At 36.0% G+C, this 19,574-nt stretch overlaps 1 protein-coding gene across 1 annotated transcript; it reads right to left on the bottom strand.

Annotated features, from left to right (window-relative positions):
* Positions 1-978: 978 nt before the first annotated feature.
* LOC119809337 (olfactory receptor 150-like) lies at positions 979-1,935 on the bottom strand. Its single transcript, XM_038322175.1, has one exon. It carries the CDS (start codon positions 1,933-1,935, stop codon positions 979-981), a length of 957 nt encoding a protein of 318 aa, XP_038178103.1.
* Between the last annotated feature and the right edge of the window lie 17,639 nt (positions 1,936-19,574).

Below are 19,574 nucleotides of genomic sequence, written 5' to 3' on the forward strand. Positions count from 1 at the left end.
ATTGTTTTCTTTTATTTCCTACTACTATTTTGTTTATCATTAATCATTTTGTTTATCATTAATCTGTCCTTGGGTATTTTGAAGTAAATGAATAATTGGATAAAGCAATAACAAATTGATGTTAAAACTTTTCCTTTCCTACCTCATCCTTCTCCTTCACAATTGTTCATGATTTTCAGGATGGGGCTTATCATTTGTCAGAAACATTTTACCAATTTTATTCTTTTCCCATATGAACAATGATAAAAAACAGATGCTAGAGTAAAAGAATATACTTACATTTCTGAAACTCAGAAATGTAAGCAAGCAAAGCACCATGACTCTACATGAAGAAGGAATATGAATATGAAATTGTAAGGAAATGATGAGTTAAACAACAGTGCAAAGAATGTTGACTTGATAACCATAAAAGTGGATAGTAATCTGTTCCTGTTTATTATTGCCACTCTGGTTTAAGATAGTGCAAACACCATATAAGTAGGACTATGATAGTCCTTTTCTTACATATACACTAAGATAGTTCTCTCTATATATTTAAATTCCAGAGTTAAACATCATTTATTGTAATCATTTAACATACAATCCAGAAAAATACTTTTTGAATCATTGGCCAATAAGTCAAACATCCATATACAAAACATTTAAATAAACAAAGGTTATTGATGAATTTATTTATTGTCAATTTAATGTACATGAGACTTGTCTGAGCAGAGATGAACTCACATATGTAAATATAACCAATGACACAAAGGGCTTTGAAGAATTTTATGGAGGTTTTGAGGATGCTAACTGTAAGTGAACTTCTGGTTATACCAGAGAGTCACATTTTCCATGTACCCATGATATTGAGACTCCATTTCTACCTTTGGAACATTTCTTTCAAATAATCATGTACTTACCATAATCTCAAATTTGGTGTTATTAATTAATGCTTGTAGAATATTTCCTTCCCCAAATTGCAGGAGGTATACTCTATTGCTAATGAAAACTATTTTTTGTTGTGAGGAAACTTATCTTTTGTATTAACTTTTTAAGGGCAATTTTGACATCTTTATTTCTCAGACTGTAGATCATGGGATTCAACATAGGCACAACAATAGAATAAAACACAGAAGAAATTTTGCCTTGGCCCAGGGAGCTGACTGACGATGGCTGAAGGTACATGAACGCTAATGACACAAAGAAGACAGAAACAGCCAAGATGTGGGAGCTGCATGTGCTGAAGGCCTTGGATCTGCCCCTGGCAGATTGAATGTGGAGGATGTTGACAATAATGAAAACATAAGAGCTAAGGATGATCATAACTGGTATGATAATATTAAATGCACTGAAGGACAATGCTAATACTTCATTGATAAAAATACTAGAGCAAGAGAGCTCCAGTAATGGAACAAGATCACAGAAGTAATGGTTTATTATATTAGCTTTACAAAAGAGCAATCTTATCAGGAAGACAGTGTGAACTGTGGCACTCAGTAAGCCCATACCATATACCCCAGCTATCATCCACAAACAGACTTGATAGGACATAGTTACATTGTAAAGCAAAGGGTTAGAGATAGCCACATAGCGGTCATATGCCATTACAGCCAACATGTGACATTCTGCAGCAGCAAAAGCACAGAAGAAGTAGAACTGAGCCATGCATTCTGGGTAAGAGATGACATTCATCTCTGTCACAAAGTTTACCAGCATTTTGGGAGTAATGACAGTGGACTGACAGCAGTCAATAAAAGACAGACTGCTGAGCAAATAATACATAGGTGTGTGCAGTTGAGAGCTGAACAAAATCAAGATGATCATGCCAAGGTTTCCCACAACTGTAACCAAATAGACTCCTAGGAAGATGAGGAATAGGGGCAACTGGAGGTTTGGGTTCTCTGTTAACCCAAAGAGGATAAACTCAGCCAAAGTGGTCTGATTTACTTCTTCCATGCTCTTCTGGAAACTCTATGTTAGAAGAAGATTAGATAGAGAATAAAGTTTTGAGGATCCATCCTCCTTTAATTCAATAAATTTTAAAATAGAAATCAAATGTCTTCAAATATTTTTAATCTTTCACCACCCTCTTTTCTACCTAAGCAGTAAGAGAATTTGCAAACAGACATGCAAAGAAAATAATCACAGAGATGTTTACATATTTGTGACTTTTGTCTTAAGAATTATATTACTGGTTTTCTATCACATGAAAAATGTAAACCCAGAAAATTAAACCTAGGACCTTTAATTGAGTTCTTCAAGAATGACTCATGTCTTATTTATAGCATCTCTCTTTAGGAAGAAAATTTGCTGTGGTAAAGTAAAAACTATCAACAAGAGAATCATAGCTATAATTACAGTTAATGGTGAAATAACTGAAGATTTTACAATAAAATAATGAACAAAAGAATTGTATATCTATTTAATTCTAAATATTTGTCTGTAAAATCAGACACACATAAGAATGTATTGAAAAATAAGCAGATTAGAAATCAAGAACATACACATCTACAAATACATATGTATAAATTGACATAGAAAATCCAGAATTGACTAAAGAGAATTATTAAATGTAATTAACAGTATATCAAGGTAATGTTACTAAGTTAAGATCACCGGACATTTGAAGAAATTTATGAAAATCACCATCAAGTCATAATGAAATGTCTTGAGTTATTTTTTTGGATCCTTGCTTTTATCTGACTCAGCAAATGCCATTGCCCATATTTCACAAAAAACAGATTCCCCATTCTAGATCAATTCCAAATCATAAGCAAAAGTTTTATAAGTACTACAGACTGATATTGTTAACTCATGTTCATTTTTAGCAGTTGTTTTTATGGTGACTCTAGAACTATGAGCTTTTTAACTATTTACATTGACAGAAAATATCTTTTCTATTTTAATGCTTCTCTTGAGTACACCTTTACTATGAAAAGCTGAGAACCATATACTGTGACAGAACGTGTTTTCCAAAATGAGAATGTTAAGAATATAATACCCAATTCAACATACTGTTGAAAGTAAGCAATTATAGGGAGCATAGGTCATGCTGGAAATTGGTTAAAGCTGTTATGAAAGCAGACTAGTGACCACAGGTATGTGATACTTATGTAGGATTTACATATATATATATATATATATATATATATATATATATATATATATATATATTCTTTGTTACTTTAACCTTTTACCATACCACCATTCAGGAAAAGGGACTTCCGTTGATGTAGGTTGTTGATCTGCGGCTTCTTAACCTTCAGAATCATATGACAAGATAAACACATTTCTGATAACTTACATCCCCTTCTGGTGGTATTCTGTTTTACCAAAATGAACAGATCTTCTAGATCTTCTAGATCTCTAAATTTATTCATTGGTTGTTTTCATATATTTCTTGTCCTTTGCAAAGCTAACTTAGGAAGTATCAATCTCCTTCAGAGAAATCTCATTATTCTTTTCTCAATTATGATATATCTAACCATACTTATGGGCTTTGACCAATTTCATTGGTTAACCTTCCCTTCAGCCCAGTTCTAACAACCATACTTAGTTCCATTGTCTTCTGTATAGTTCAACTGTGTCACTAGAGTGTTTGTATACCTTTGTGTTTGGTATAGAATCCCTCAATACCCACTCTGCATCAATTTTCTTGGGCTCTATTTTACAGATGCATCTTAAATATGAAATAATTATAAGAAAAATAACAAAAAATGTTGGGCCCAAGTTACATGGCATGACTGTTATAGAAAAGTACATTGTTCTAATTTTCCTTCTCCAATCTAACATAATGTTTGTTGTTGTTAAAGGTAGAGTTTGTGTTTTAGTCACTAATGTTCAACAAAACAAATTGCGTAACATCAATACAGTGAAGCAATATTAGCCTTGCAAATGAGCACCATATTAAAACCCAAACTAAGGTGTTTTATTATGTAAATAATTTTTAAATTTAAATATATTTGATTATATTAATCTCTTCCCCAAAGTCCAGATTCTTTCATCCTCTTTACTTATACAAATATAAATTCCTTCTCGACAAGCAATAGAACTAAACCTAAAAAACCCAAGAATACAAAATAAAATTATTCTTCCCCAAATAAAACTACAAAACAGTAACCAAATAAAAGCACATTAACAATATCTCAGGAGTTGATATTATGTTACTCAACTACTCCTGAACATGAGTCCTGTCCTGGAATGGTTGATATACTAAAGTATCTCTCTATTGGTGAAAACTAATTTTGCTTTTTTCAGTAAGAATAAGTGGCAGTTAAGTTTTTAACATTTATCCATGAGGTTTTCATTCAGTCACTCAGTTTTCAATATAACAAAATAATATATAGTAGGATAAAACAAAACAAAACAAAACAAAAAACCTATAACATCAAAGTTGCACAAGACAAACCAACAGAAGAAAAAGAGCCCATGAAAAGACAAGAATCAGAAACTATTCACATACTTAGGAACCTGATAAAAGCATTAAGTTGGAAGTCACTGTATATGTACACAGAACCTGATACATTTCATGCTCATTATTTACTTTTTTATCATTTATTTTTATTTTTATCATTTTATTTTTAATGTCAGCAATTATATAACTATATATTTATTATTATAAACCATAAACAACATTTTCTTTAGCACCATGCCATTGACATATGAATAAAAACTAATTGAGTAAGCTAAGTAACAAACAGCTTTAAAATGACTGTGAAGCAAACTGTCTGAATTAAAATTAGTGTACACAGGAGTCCTTGTGATTTAATATAGTAGGAAATGAGATAATGCCATGGAAGCTGGAGAAATCAAGGAATCTGGATATTAACTAGGTTCTGTTGACATAACATCAGGGGAATGGGGGAAATCTCACAATACTACACTCATAGCAAAAAAACTACAGGAAATATTCTGTTCTGTTGCAGTGAAGAAGCATCAAGTACAAGTCAACTTACAGAAGCAAACATTTAGTTGGAGGCTTGATTAGACTTAAAAAGGATTTAGCCCATGCTCAGTATGGTAGAGAAGTATGTTTCAGGAAGGCTTGCATGATGCTGTGGCAGTAGCTGAGACCTACATCCCAATCCATAGGCAGAAAAAAGAGTGAAACCAGAACAGGCATGGGCTTTTGAAAACTCAAAGCCCATTCCCAGTGACCAAGGTCCTCCAGCAAGGACACACATCTTCCAAAAAATCATGACTCTTAATCTTTCCTAAATAGTCCCCCAACATGATACTCAATACTCAAATATATGAGCTTATTGTAGTCATTCTCATTCAGTTCATGACAGCTATCCAATGCTAACTGAACAGTCCTAAACACATATACATAGGAGCAATGCTGAATGGACACTTGTCAGGTTCTTTCTGTATATGCACACACACATATGTTTGATATATCATATCAATATATATATATATATATATATGAATAATTAAAGAAGGAGTCAGGAATTTGAGACCTGTTGAGAGAGAGAGGAGTTGAAGTTGTAGGAGGGAGATGGAATGTGAAATAATATAAAGAGTTTTTAAGTATGAAATTTCCAAAACAATTTTAAATTAAAAAGACATAAATAAAACCATTTTATCAATTACATTAAAAAACAGAAAGTCAGGATTTTAGAAGGAAAATGGGTCTTGAAAGATAAAATTCAAACATGTCTAATAACAAGAGAATACAGAACAGAGTAGGGAAGTCTGAGATATTTAGGAGCTAAGGACTTATATCTGATCATACCTCTTCTCATTCCCAGACAGTTTCTTCTCCTTTACACCAGAAGTAAAAATTGCTTTGATCATGAGGTCCAGCTTATATCACTTGAGCCACCATTCCTTAGAACTGGATTTCAAACCATTTGTTATTGTACTAAGGTGAGTTTGTATAAACAGTTTATATGTTAGACATTGGCAGCAAGATAATTGTTAGGAAAATAATAAATGAGAACTATCTCCCTCAAGAGTCTCATCCCTCAAGTTTCATCTCTGGGGAAATCAAGAACCAAAATTAATATATATTCCCCAGTGGTTCTCTAATGTGTGACAGTGGGCTCACTGTTAGAATTCTTTTTAATGTATAGACTTAGTAAAAGTATGTTAGAAACACAAAAATATTCCAGAAACTTTAAATATATACAGTAAAGATATTTTAAAAAACTATTTCCTCAAAAGAAAATTAAAGGGCAGGGTAAGCAACTAAAAGGACTTAAACTTTGTAACTATCATTTACAGCTACCAAATATGCTTAGATAGTTTGGGGGAGCTTCAAAATCATGTTAATTGACAAATTTTATGCAAAAATTGAAGAAAAAAATCAATTTTCTTCCCACAAAAGTTGTAATGATTTAAACATTTTAACCAATGAACAAAAAGTAGCAAATAAGACTAGGAGGAGAGATAGGGACTGGCATGCCAATTAATACATATGTCATGAGTAGTTCCTGAATCTTACCTAAGTAACCGACTTTGCAAGTCAGCATGTTGAATTCTAAATGAGTAAGTAAGTAAATAGATAAATAATTTATCATTTGACCCTGCTAGGAGAGGGAGCCCAGCCCTGACACTGCCTCTACTGACAGGACCCAGAGGATGGATGGCTTAGGAAAGAACCAAACACGACTAGGGGAAAATGTCCATGTAATGATGCCTAATGATATACTGCTACACTCACCGATTGGTGCCTAGACCAATTATAGTCAGAGAGATTTCACACAGCAGCTGATGAAAACAGATGCAGACCCACACCTAAACATTACCTGTAAGTGACTACCCAAGTCCAGCCTGAGCCACTGTTCATACTGAACCTCTGGGACACTGGAGTTCAGTCTCTTGGACCTTCTTTTTTCCTCACTCATGGACACTGAGCCTCCCTGTCAGATATCATGCTACATAGCTGCCTATCATCACAGCCATTCTAAACTTTGTCCTGCAGGCACTACCACTCCCCACTTTCTCCCACCTTGGCTAAGCCTGTCTGCCACCGAATCTGTCTCTCTTCCATTCTGGGAAACTTGTCCGTGCTACTGCTGTGCAGAGGGTCCATTTTTGGCCCATGGGTGGGCAGTCCAAAGCACAAGGGAATCCTGGACCTGGACCTGCTACCAGCCCACTTTCCAAACCCCTGTCTGCTGGAACAATTGGTAAGATCCCCTTCTCCGTGTCAGCTTTTGCTGACAATTAACTCCATCACGTCCTATGAACAGGTTTTCTTATTTTGATCTAGCACTGCACTCACTAAGGAGTGCATTTGTTTTTTGGCCCCAGGGCCCTTTGCTTCTTAGATCTATGACTCCTTTAGGGGATAAAGTCCCCTCTAGGCCTAATGCCTCTTGAGCGTCTGCCCTTTCTCAGGGCCTGTTATGTTGTGTGAAAAGGGATAACAGCCCAAGACAGTCATTTATCTCTCTGCCTCACCTGTGGGAAACAGGCAGACAAAATCATACGTTTTTAACTTCTGCCAGCAGATAGTTAAATGGAAAGAGTTACAGCACATTGACAACCACGATTACATTTTTTTTAGCTTAAGAAAGGGAGGGGTCACAGACTTGTGACATTCTACCCCTAGCCAAATGGTGCCCTCAGCAGGTTCCTCATGTGACCTGCTTTAAGTCATTAGCTATGCTTTTTAAGCTACTTTTTATGGTCTGTTGCATATATTGTATCTCATTCCAGACTAAGAAAGCAATAAGTCTCAAATATTTAAAACTGGTGTTTAGTTTTAAATCTGTTACAACATACTATATATGTGATTCAACTCTACTTTCTATACAATGACAAAAATTTCACATTTCACCTTTTTTGGTCTAAAGTAAAAAAGGTTATAATTAATATAATAAAACTATATACAATAAGTAGAGTAACTACATATATATAGGCAATTGATACATCAACAATGCTTAGTCCATTTGCATTTGACAGATTCAGAGAAAATACTCCATAAATTACTTTCTTTCACAACATGTTTTCTGCATCTTGTAAACAAGGAAAACATTAATTATCAAGTTTTGACTCCTTCAGAGATCCAAAAAGGAAATAATATTAGTGGAGTAAGCAGGAAATACTAGCGACTTGCAAAAAATTTGTGAAAAGACAGAAACAGCTGTCTGCCTGGAAAGTCATCCTAAATTCCTGTGCAACATTGGGGAATCCATCTTCAGCCTACAGACCTGGCATATCTGACATATTTTCCTTTGACGCAGGATATTCTGAAGGGCTGCCTTATCTTGTCTTGACAAGGTTTGGCAGTCACTCTCTATTGTGTCTTGCTTGTCTACTAATTAGGACAGATTACTATCAGCAGGTGAGTCAAGGGCATTTTCTTGCTCAGGGGCTTACTTTTACCACCAAGAAAGTAAACGCCAGGAGTTTTGTCGATGCCCATATCTTCTCTGAAGCAGATTGATGCTGCCAGGATCACACATGTCTCATTGTCTCAAAAAGCCATTGGTATTAAAACATCTTTTTTTTTATTAAAAAATTTTTGCCTCCTCCCTGCCTCCCATTTCCTTTCCCCTCCCCCAACTGCCATCCCCCTCCCTCTACAGTCCAAAGAACAGTCAGGGTTCCCTGCCCTGTTGGGAGTCCAAGGTCCTCCCCACTCCATCCAGGTCAAGGAAGATGAGCATCCAAACAGACTAGGTTCCCACAAAGCCAGTACATGCAGTAGAATCAAAACTCAGTGCCATTGTCCTTGACTTCTCAGCACCTCTCATTGTCTGCCATGTTCAGGGAGTCTGGTTTTATACCATGCTTTTACAGTCCCAGTCCAGCAGGCCTTGCTGAGCTCCCATTAGATCAGCCCCACCATCTCAGTGGGTGGGTGCACCCCTCGTGGTCGGTCCTGACTTCCTTACTCATGTTTTCCCTCCTTCTGCTCCTCATTAGGACCTTGGGAGCTCAGTCCAGTGCAGTGCTCTAATGTGGGTCTCTGTTTCTATCTCCATCCATCGCCAGATGAAGGTTCTATGTTGATATGCAAGATATTCATCAGTATGGCTATTGGATCAGGCCATTTCAGGTTCCCTCTTCTCAGTTGTTCAAGGAACTAGCTGGGGACATCTCACTGGACATCTGGGAATCCCTCTAGGGTCAAGTTTCTTGCAAACCCTAAAATGACTCCCTTAATTAAGATATAAACTTCCCTGCTCCCATATCCACCCTTCCTTTATCCCAACCATCTCATTCCCCCAAGCTCTCTCCATCCTCCCCTTCTCACTTTTCTCTTCCATCTCCCCTTATACCCATCCCACCCCATCCCCAAGTTCCCAATTTTTGCTGAATATCTTGTCTACTTCTGTCCACTCTCTCTCTATATATAGTGTTTAAAGTTCTAGTAAGGGGATCAAGGGGATTCGAATTGGAAAGGAAGAAGTTAAACTTTTGTTATTTGCAGATGATAGTGTACATAAGTGACCCGAAAACTCTACCAAAGAACTCCTACAGCTGATAAACACCTTTAGTAACGTGGCAGGATTAAGATTAACTCCAAAAAATCAGTTGCCCTCCTATACACAAAGGATAAGGAAGCAGAGAGGGAAATCAGAGAAGCATCACCTTTCACGATAGCCACAAATAGCATGAAATATCTTGGGGTAACTCTAACCAAGGAAGTGAAAGATCTATTTGACAAGAACTTTAAGTCTTTGAAGAAAGAAACTGAAGAGGATACCAGAAAATGGAAGGATCTCCCTTGCTCTTGGATTGGGAGGATCAACATACTAAAAATGGCAATTCTACCAAAAGCAATCTATAGATTCAATGCAATCCTCATCAAAATCCCAACAAAATTCTTCACAGATCTTGAGAGGACAATAATCAACTTTATATGGAAAAACAAAAAACCAAGGATAGCCAAAACAATCTTATACAATAAAAGAACTTCTGGAGGCATTACCATCCCTGACTTCAAACTCTATTACAGAGTTATAGTATTGAAAACAGCTTGGTATTGGTATAAAAATAGAGAAGTCGACCAATGGAATCGAATTGAAGACCCAGATTTTAACCCACAAACCTATTAACATCTGATTTTCAATAAAGGAGCTAAAAGTGTGCAATGGAAGAAAGAAAGCATCTTCAACAAATGGTGCTGGCATAACTGGAAGTCAACCAGTAGAAGAATAAAAATAGATCCATGTCTTTCACCATGCACAAAACTCAAGTCCAAATGGATTAAAGACCTCAATATCAATCTGAACACACTGAACCTGATAGAAGAGAAAGTGGGAAGTACCCTACAACATATGGGCACAGTAGAGCACTTCCTACGTATAACCCCAGCAGCACAGACATTAAGGGCAACATTGAATAAATGGGACCTCCTGAAACTGAGAAGCTTCTGTAAAGCAAAGGACACTGTCACTAAGACAAAAAGGCAACCTGCTGACTGGGAGAAGATCTTCACCAACCCCACAACAGACAAAGGTCTGATCTCCAAAATATATAAAGATCTCAAGAAACTAGACTTTAAAATGTTAATTAACCCAGGACCTTGGACTTAACATAGTGAAGGGAACCCTGATGGCTCTTTGTCTTGGAGAGGGGTGGAGTGGGGGTATGGGTGGAAGGGAGGGGAGGGAAGGGGGAGGAGGAGGGAAAGAGATGGAAATCTTTAATAAAAAAATGAGGAAAAAAATAAATAAATTTTTAAAAAGTGAAAAAAAATGGGGCACTAAACTGAACAGAGAATTCTCATAAGAAGAAGTTCAAATGGCCAAAAGACACTTAAGGTCATGCTCAACCTCCTTAGCAATCAGGGAAATGCAAATCAAAACATCTTTGAGATACCATCTTACACCTGTTAGAATGGCTAAAATCAAAAACACCAATGATAGCATTTGCTGAAGAAGTTGTGGAGTAAGGGGTACACTTATCCATTGCTGGTGGGAATTAAAACATCTTAAATGCCATGCTCTGTAGATCTCTGAAGAGTTTGAATATGACCTATTTAAAATATATCTTTGTCTGACCTTGAAAACATACTAATGTAATTTCAATTTGATTATAATAGATGATTACTATTAACCTGCATTCCTTATTATCCTAAACCATTGATAATAATAATTTTAAAGGACTAGAATTTTGCATTATATTGTTCAATGAGTTATATAGGTCCAATAACTTGAACAAAAGTAGAAATATATTATAGTATGTTCTAAATAAATCTCAAATTTGTATCAATACAAAATTTGTATATGATATACAAAAGTTCAATTCAACGAAAAACATTTAAAATTAGTTGTTGCTTTAAAAAAGTAGATTTGATAATCTTTGTTTTTATTTTATCATATCTATATCTTCCCTTCTTCTTATTCAAAACAAGAACTCTGAATCCATTTACTTTTATTTAACTTTCCTCCTGGGCATAACTAATAACAACTGGTAACCAACCCCCCTAACCAATGACAAATAACCATAACCCACTGAATGACAAAAACCACCCACCCTACCTCTTAGAAATGTGGGTATCATATTCTTAAATTTACATATTGCTGTTCAAGGGAAGGGCATCTTTAGGGGATCCTGAACGGAAAAATTTGTGTTCATTGCCAAGTACTGGGAGAGGTAGCTGAACAACTTGCTGTCCAGTTTCTCTGTAATGGAAAAGTGTATGTCTTGTCTCAAGTCCTTGCTAGAGTAGTCTATTAGTCTAGAGAATTTCAGCTAACCACCTCAAAATTATTCTGAGCAGTTTATAGTCCAAAGCTGATCTTTGGTGATATTTTTCAGCTTAGTGGTGTTATCATAGTCCTGACAGAATCTTAGTTGTGGAGCCCCATCCTCCTTTTGGAGACTTCAAAAGTGACTGTTAGGCATGGTCATGGTTTACTACAAAAAAGTGATAGAGACTCAAACTCGAAATCGTGTACAGGAAGGTAGATAAAACATTTTTGTAGAATTAGTTAGTAGTACTCTATATGACCATTAATATCATGACAAAAAGATTAATAAAATGTATGTATAAATCTTCTAAAATTTATACTTTAAGTTGCTAAAGAGTCAATATAAAACCAAAGGATTATGAGATTATTAGCAATAAAACAGTCCTTAAATATTTGTTTTTCTTGTGTTTCATTTCAGGTGGCTATTCTGATATGAGACTAAGATTTTCGATTTCAACTTAATAAGCATACTTGGGTTAAAAAAAGTAAAAAGCCACACCAATCCAAGTCCAAAGCCAGCTTTAATCTTGAATTGAACTGGGACTACAATAGACTACTTATATTGTATGTCTGTAGAAAACAGAAGAAACAAATATTTGCGGAGATTTATGGAATTTTATCCTGTTGGAAAAGTGATGTACCACTAAGCCAATTTACTCTTTTTCTTGAGACATTCTTTTTCTGGATAATTTATCCTTTTACTTCAGATGTCTCATTTGTCCAGTGGTCTTCTGATTCCTTAGCTGAATACATTTATTGTTCTGAAAAGACAGAAACAAAACCCTTACCCAACCCTATTTTTTGGGAGAATCTCTTTTAGGAAGTTACATCTGATCAAGTGAAAAGCTTTAGATAATTTTATAAATTAGTTAAATGGTCATAGATTTTTTTATTGATTTTTGTTTAGGTCTACATTTTTCTCGGCTCCTCTCCCTGCCTCGCCTCTTCCATTCAACCCTCTCCCAAGGTCCCATGCTCCAAATTTACTCAGGAGTTCTTGTCTTTTTATATTACCCATGTAGATTAGATCTATGTATGTCCCTTTTAGGGTCCTCATTGTTGTCTAAGTTCTCTGAGATTGTGATTTGTAGGCTGGTTTTCTTTGCTTTATGTTTATAAACCACTTATGAGTGAGAACATGTGATAATTGTCTTTCTCAAAATGATGTTTTCTAGCTCCATCCATTTACCTGAAAAACTCATAATGTCATTTTTTCTGCTGTGTAGTACTCCATTGTGTAAATACACCACAATTTCTTTATCCATTCTTCAGTTGAAGGGCAATTAGGTTGTTTCCAGGTTCTGGATATAACAAATGATGCTGCTATGAACATATTTGACCACATGTCCTTGTGGCATGGTTGAGCATTCTTTGGACATATACCCAAAAATGGTATTACTGGGTCTTGAGAATGGTTGTTTCCTAATTTTTTGAGAAATTACCACACTGACATCCAAAGGGGTACCAGCTTGCATTCCCACCAGTAGTGCAAGGGTGATCCCTTTACCTCACAACATCTCCAACATAAGTTGTCATCAGTGTTTTTGATCTTGGCCATTCTTACAGGTGTAAGATGGAATCTCAGAGTTGTTTTGATTTGCATTTCTCTGATGACTAATAATGTTGAACATTTCCTTATCTGTCTTTCAATCATTTTAGATTCTTCTGTTGAGAGTTCTATGTTTAGGTCTGTACTCCATTTTTTTTATTGGATTATAAGTTCTTTTGGTGACCAATTTCTTTAGTTCTTTGTGTATTTTGGAGATGAGACCTCTGTCTGATATGGGGTTGGTGAAGATGTTTTCCCATTCTGTAGCCTGTCATTTTGTCTTGTTGACCATATCCTTTGCTTTATAGAAGTTTTTCAGATTTAGGAGGTCCCATTTATTAATTGCTTCTCTTAGTGTCTGCTGCTAGGGTTATATTTATGGAGGGGTCTCCTGTGCCAATACATTAAAGTGTACTTCCCACTTTCTCTTCTATAAGGTTCAGTGTGGCTAGCTTTATGTTGAGGCCTTTGATCCATTTGTACTTGGGTTTTGTACATGGTGATAGATATGGGTCTATTTTCATTCTTCTACATGTTGATATCCAGTTATGCCAGCACCACTTGTTGGTCATGGTTCTTAATGAACTATCATCTGAGGAGTCTCTTGCTCAAATGAACTATGAGGAGTCTCTTGTTCAAATAAAATCTTTATCAATTTTGATGATATCCATAATTTTTCTTCTCCTGTGGGAAAAAAAAATCAAACCCCTTAGGCAACATATCACATGTCCTGCTTTCCATTCTGAAGTTGGTAGATCTTTAAAGTATATCAACTGATTTAATTCTGTAGAGTTTTTTTTATATTATCCGGTGTCTCTCTACAGCTGTGTTCTTTCTTACTAGCATTTAGAAAATTCAATGCTAATAAAACATGTAATCTATTTTTTGCAGTAGTTATTATTCCTTTCTGTTTATTTAAAATATCCTTTAGAGTTCAATATGATTTTTCTATAACTGTCTGCCCTGTAGGATTCTGTGCTATACCTATAATATGCTTTATATTAGTATAAAGAAAAAACAGTTTAATTTTCTTTGAGACATATGCTAGAGAATTGTCTTTTTTATTTCTAAAAGTATACCCATGATGGCCTGACTTCTAGGAAATGTTTGATTACCAAATCAGCCTTTTCCAAACTCTAAGCAGTTGCTCATTGAATCTGAATAGATAGCAATGGTATGGTATGCATATTATAGTTTTCCAGTTTATACAAAATGAACCATATATATCTGCCAGATTTTATTCTTTGGAGTACTCCTTGGGTTTCTTCCTGCAGAAAGTGGTGTTTGGTTTTATGAAGAACATGTAGGACATGTCCTTATAATAATTTCCTTGGCTTGTTGCCATGTAATGGAAGTCTTTTTTTAAAACCATTGCTATTGACATGATATTTTCAGTAAAATTCTGAGGCCTCCAGTGCATTTACAACCAATAACTTACTGCTTTCTGCATTACCTTGTGGAAGAGGATCTGGAGACCTGTATGGGATCGAATGTGTGTTATGTATATGGGACGATTCCTATTCTTGATTGTATCTTGTAACGAAATAAATAATAAAGTCAATTCTACATCATCTGATATAAATTCAGCAGTTTCAATATACAAAACAACTCTTTCTGTATATTGAAAAGCGTTTAGAATTTTATTTAAAATCCCTTAATACCATGGGAATGACACATAATAATGATTTTGGACTTGGGAGGCAGAGGCAGGCGGATCTCTGTGAGTTCGAGGCCAGCCTGGTCTACAAGAGCTAGTTCCAGGACAGGCTCTAAAAAAGCTGCAGAGAAACCCTGTCTCGGAAAAAAAAAATAATGATTTTGGAGAGAATCATAAAGACTTTGAATTACTTTACAAATTTTTCTGATTTGTAACCTGCCTCTCCTGATTTATTTGCATCAGTATAGACTATATTGGCATGTCTGATAAAATAACTGTATTGGTATTTCTGGTACAATGTGAGGAAGTATCCAGTTAGTTCTCTTTATAAGTTGAATGCTCTTGCTTTGAGATAGTTGCTGTTAATCTCTCACGAAAATAATTATTAAAAATTATTTGTCAGGGTTCACTTTCTTCCCATAATTTGTCAATTTTATCATTATTAAAAGATATTTCAATTTCTGCTGGGTCTATTGCTGCTGATTTAATGAAGTTTCAATTTTCCTTTTAGATTTAACTCAGAGACCTTTTCCACATAAATTTTTAGTTTTTTACTCGATTTATGTGATATAAAAGATACATCCTAAGATAATATCTTCCCTCTGCATTAAAATTCCTATAGGAAAATATTTGGAGGGTAATATAACCAAAAATTAGTGAAGATTCATATTCACATGATGCACATGTATCTTCTGTAATTTCTCTTTAATCAAAGCCAACTCTCTCTCAGATTCAGCTGATAATTTCCGGGGACTATGTAAGTTTATGTCACTATCTAAGGTTTTCTTTAAATTAGTCAAGTTATCGGGACCTGTCCCAATAGTGTTTCATAGATGGGAAATGTCTCCTAGCAATCACTGGAGCCATTAAGCATCTACAATCAGTCTCCCCTAATTTTTACCTTTTAGGGTCTGAAGTTTTGTAAACCTACTTTATAGACTAAATAATCAATAGAATCTCTTCTTGGTATTTTTTCAGGAACAACTTATAAGCCTCAACAAGGCAAAATTTTCTTTACTTCTTCAAGAATTTTTTCTAAAGTATCTACATTTGAATTGGATAGCAAAATGTTGTCCATGTAAAGGTAAACAATAGATTAAGAAATTGCTACCATACAAAATATTGGCACTGGATAAGGATATTTATCATTCCCTGTGGGAGAATCTTCCATTTATATCTCTTAGAAAGCTGAGAATTATTACAAGTAGGCACTATGAAGTGAAATATTTCTGTCCTTTACTTGTAAAGGCAGAGTGAAAAAACAATCCTTTAATTCAATGACCATAAGATGTCATCCTTTAGGTAATAGGGAAGGCAAAGGAATTCCAGACTCTAGAGAGCCCATTGGATGAATCACCATATTACAGCTCTTAGATCTGTTACCATTCACTACTTTATAGATTTCTGTTCAACAAGTAATATAGGAGAATTCCAAATGCTGGTTGATTCTTCAATATGGTGATCATCTAGTTGTTGCTGTACCAGTTGTTCTAAGCCTGCAGTTTCTTTATTATTAAAGGCCATTTCATAACCCATACAGGTTTGTCTGTCAATCACTTTAAATGTGGGATTGTTGGTATTTTTAAGATATTAGCAGCTGTTGTGCCCTGTTCTTGTGCAACCAGAATGATCAGTGACTGTTCTTTATAATACCTTGTAATAGTTTTCTCAGAAATAAACATTAATTTATGGCTTGTTTCTAAGATTCTGAAAATGTTAATCTGGGTATTCTATTGTTCTAACAAATCATTTCCCCACAAACTCATTGTTATGTTAGCCACATATAGTTTTAATATTTTTCTCTGTCTTTCTGGCCCTATACATTAAACCTATCTCATGTACTGCTTTACCTGAGATAAAGTTTCAATTCCTAAAAACTAAACACTGATATACTGAAGAGGCCAACTAGGATGCCAAAATTCTGATGAAATTATTGTGACATACCCACCTGTGTTTACAAGATCTTCAATGACAATGTCATTTATTCATATTTTTAATTTTGGTTTTTTGTTAATTTATAGAAGTTTGTCAAAATACTCATTTTATGATCTCCTGAATTCTTTGTTCTCTCTTCTATAGCTGTTTTAGCACCCACAGAAGTATGCTTTCTTAAGAAAGGCATTAGGTTTTTATTTGCTCTGGGAAGGCGTTTCCTCTACAATGGTAGGAAATGACTTAACAGAATTTGGCAGAGAGGCCTTCAAAAGGCCCCTCAAGGAATTTCCCAGTGGTAAATGATTACCACGAATACTACTCATTGACCTACATTCATTAGTGCAATGCCTGAGATTGCTACAACTTCCACATAATCCAGAAAGGGAGTTCTGAAAGGATTATTATTAGAAAAAACATTGTTTCTAGGAATGAACTGTCTACAACCCTTTTTAAGATGACCTTGTTTGTCACAATTACAACATTTGACATTTTGACTTTTCTCCACTCCTCTGGAAATCACCTCTCCTATCCATACATCACCATGATCATGAGATTCAATATTAAATTGCATCTCAAATCCATTATTCAAAGGTTCTGACCTTGCATTTAATGGCCTAGTTATCCTTTTTCAAAGAGAATTGGTATTTTCAAAAGTCAGAGATTCAACTGAGATTTGTATAGCTCGGAAATTGGTATCATTCTATTTATATTCTATTCTTACAAAGTCATTCTTTGTAAGAAATACATGAAGGCTTTTTTAGGTACTGTATAACTTTAGTAAATGATTCAAGTTTCTTTCCTATTTCTCCAATTGTTTCCCTAACATTCAAAGCTGCTGCATAGCATGAATCCAGGGTATGTTCATTATACATAGTCTTTGTATATTATCATAATCTCCTTCTCCAAGAATTTGATCTTGGGAGATTTTCCTACCTCTATTTTTACTTCATTGTTCAATAATGTTAGCCCCTTTTCTGAAGGTGTTATTCCATTTAAGTTGGGGACAAGGCTCTAAAACACCTTTAACCAATTCTCTCAAGTGTTTAGGAATAATTCAATTACAAAATGACCACTAGTTTAACATCTGCTTCACAAAATGTGAATACATATCTTATGAGACAGTTGCTTTCTTGATTCTCCTTAAGTCTAACATTGGTACAGAAGTCCAGTTAGACCCAAGGTCCAGATAAAGAGCAGAAGGAGGGAGAACATGAGCAAGGAAGTCAGGACCCCGAGTAGTACGTCCACCCACGGAGATGGTGGGGCTGATCTAATGGGAGTTCACCAAGGCCAGCTGGACTGGGACTAATGGAGCATGTGATCAAACTGGACTCTCTGAACATGGCAGCCAATGAGGGCTGACTGAGAAGCCAAGGACAATGACACTGGGTTTTGATCCTACTGCATGTACTGGCTTTGTGGGAGCCTAGTCTGTTTGGATGCTCACCTTCCTAGACCTGGATGGAGGGGGGAGGACCTTGGAGTTCCCACAGGGCAGGGAACCCTGATTCCTCTTTGAATTGGAGGAGGGGGAAGAGGTAGTGGGAGGGGAAGAGAAATGGGAGGAGGGGAGGAGGTGGAATTTTTTAATAATTTTTTTCCTGAGATCATTTTTTAAAATTTTTTCCCTCATTTTTTATTAAAAATTTCCATCTCCTCTCCTCCTCCTCCCCCTCTCCTCCCCTCCCTTCCACCCATACCCCCACTCCCTCCCTCTCCAGGCCAAAGAGCCATCAGGGTTCCCTTCACTATGTTAAGTCCAAGGTCCTCCCAACTCCCCCTAAGTCCAGGAAGGTGAGCAACCAAACTGACAAGGCTCACAGTGAGCCTGTCCCTGCTGTAGAGTCCAAGCCCATCTCCATTGTCGTTGGTTTCTCAGTCCTCCTCCACCATCAGCCACATTCAGAGAGTCCGGTTTGGTCTCCTGTTCCATCAGTCCCATTCCAACTGGACTTGGTGATTTCCCATTAGTTCTGTCCCACCGTCTCAATGGGTGAACGCACCCCTCACGGTCCTGACTTCCTTGCTCATGATCTCCCTCCTTTTGCTCCTCATCCTGACCTTTGGAGCTCAGTCAGGTGCTCCAATGTGGGGCTTTGTCTTTATCTCCATCCATCGCCAGATGAAGCTTCTATGGCGATATGCAAGATATTTATGAGTATGGCAATAGGTTCTGGCCATTTCTGGCTCCCTCTCCTCAGCTGCCCAAGGACCTAGCTGGGGGCATCTTCCTGGACATCTGGGAACCTCTCTAGAGTCAAGTCTCTGCCAACCCTAGAATGGCTCCCTTAATTAAGATATATAATTCCCTGTTCCCACATCCACCCTTCCTATATCCTAACCATCCCATTCCCCCAAGCTCTCCCCATCCTCCACTTCACACTTTTCTTTCCCCATCCCCCCATCCCACCCCACCCCAATATTCCCAATTTTTGCCTGGCAATCTTGTCTACTTCCAATATCCAGGAGGATAACTATATGATTTTCTTTGGATTCACCTTCTTATTTAGCTTCTCTAGGATCACGAATTATAGGCTCAATGTCCTTTATTTATGGCTAGAAACCAATTATGAGTGAGTACATCCCATGTTCATCTTTTTGGGCCTGGGTTTAATAAATTTTTTAATGAATTAAAAAAAGAAACACATTTCAACTGCTACACTTAATATTATCAGTGTTTGAAAGATCCATTATTATGGCCATTCCAATAATAACAAGCTTTGAAATCTATTGTCTGCATGTATAACTTGTTTCTTTATGAATTCTGAGTATAATAATATTCTGTACAAGACAGCAC

This window comes from Arvicola amphibius, chromosome 3 (assembly GCF_903992535.2).
Source record: "Arvicola amphibius chromosome 3, mArvAmp1.2, whole genome shotgun sequence".
NCBI classification, from domain to species: Eukaryota; Metazoa; Chordata; class Mammalia; order Rodentia; family Cricetidae; genus Arvicola; species Arvicola amphibius.

Coding starts and splice junctions, on each gene's coding strand:
- LOC119809337 (XM_038322175.1), bottom strand. CDS start 1,935: ATGGAAGAAGTAAATCAGACCACTTTGGCTGAGTTTATCCTCTTTGGG.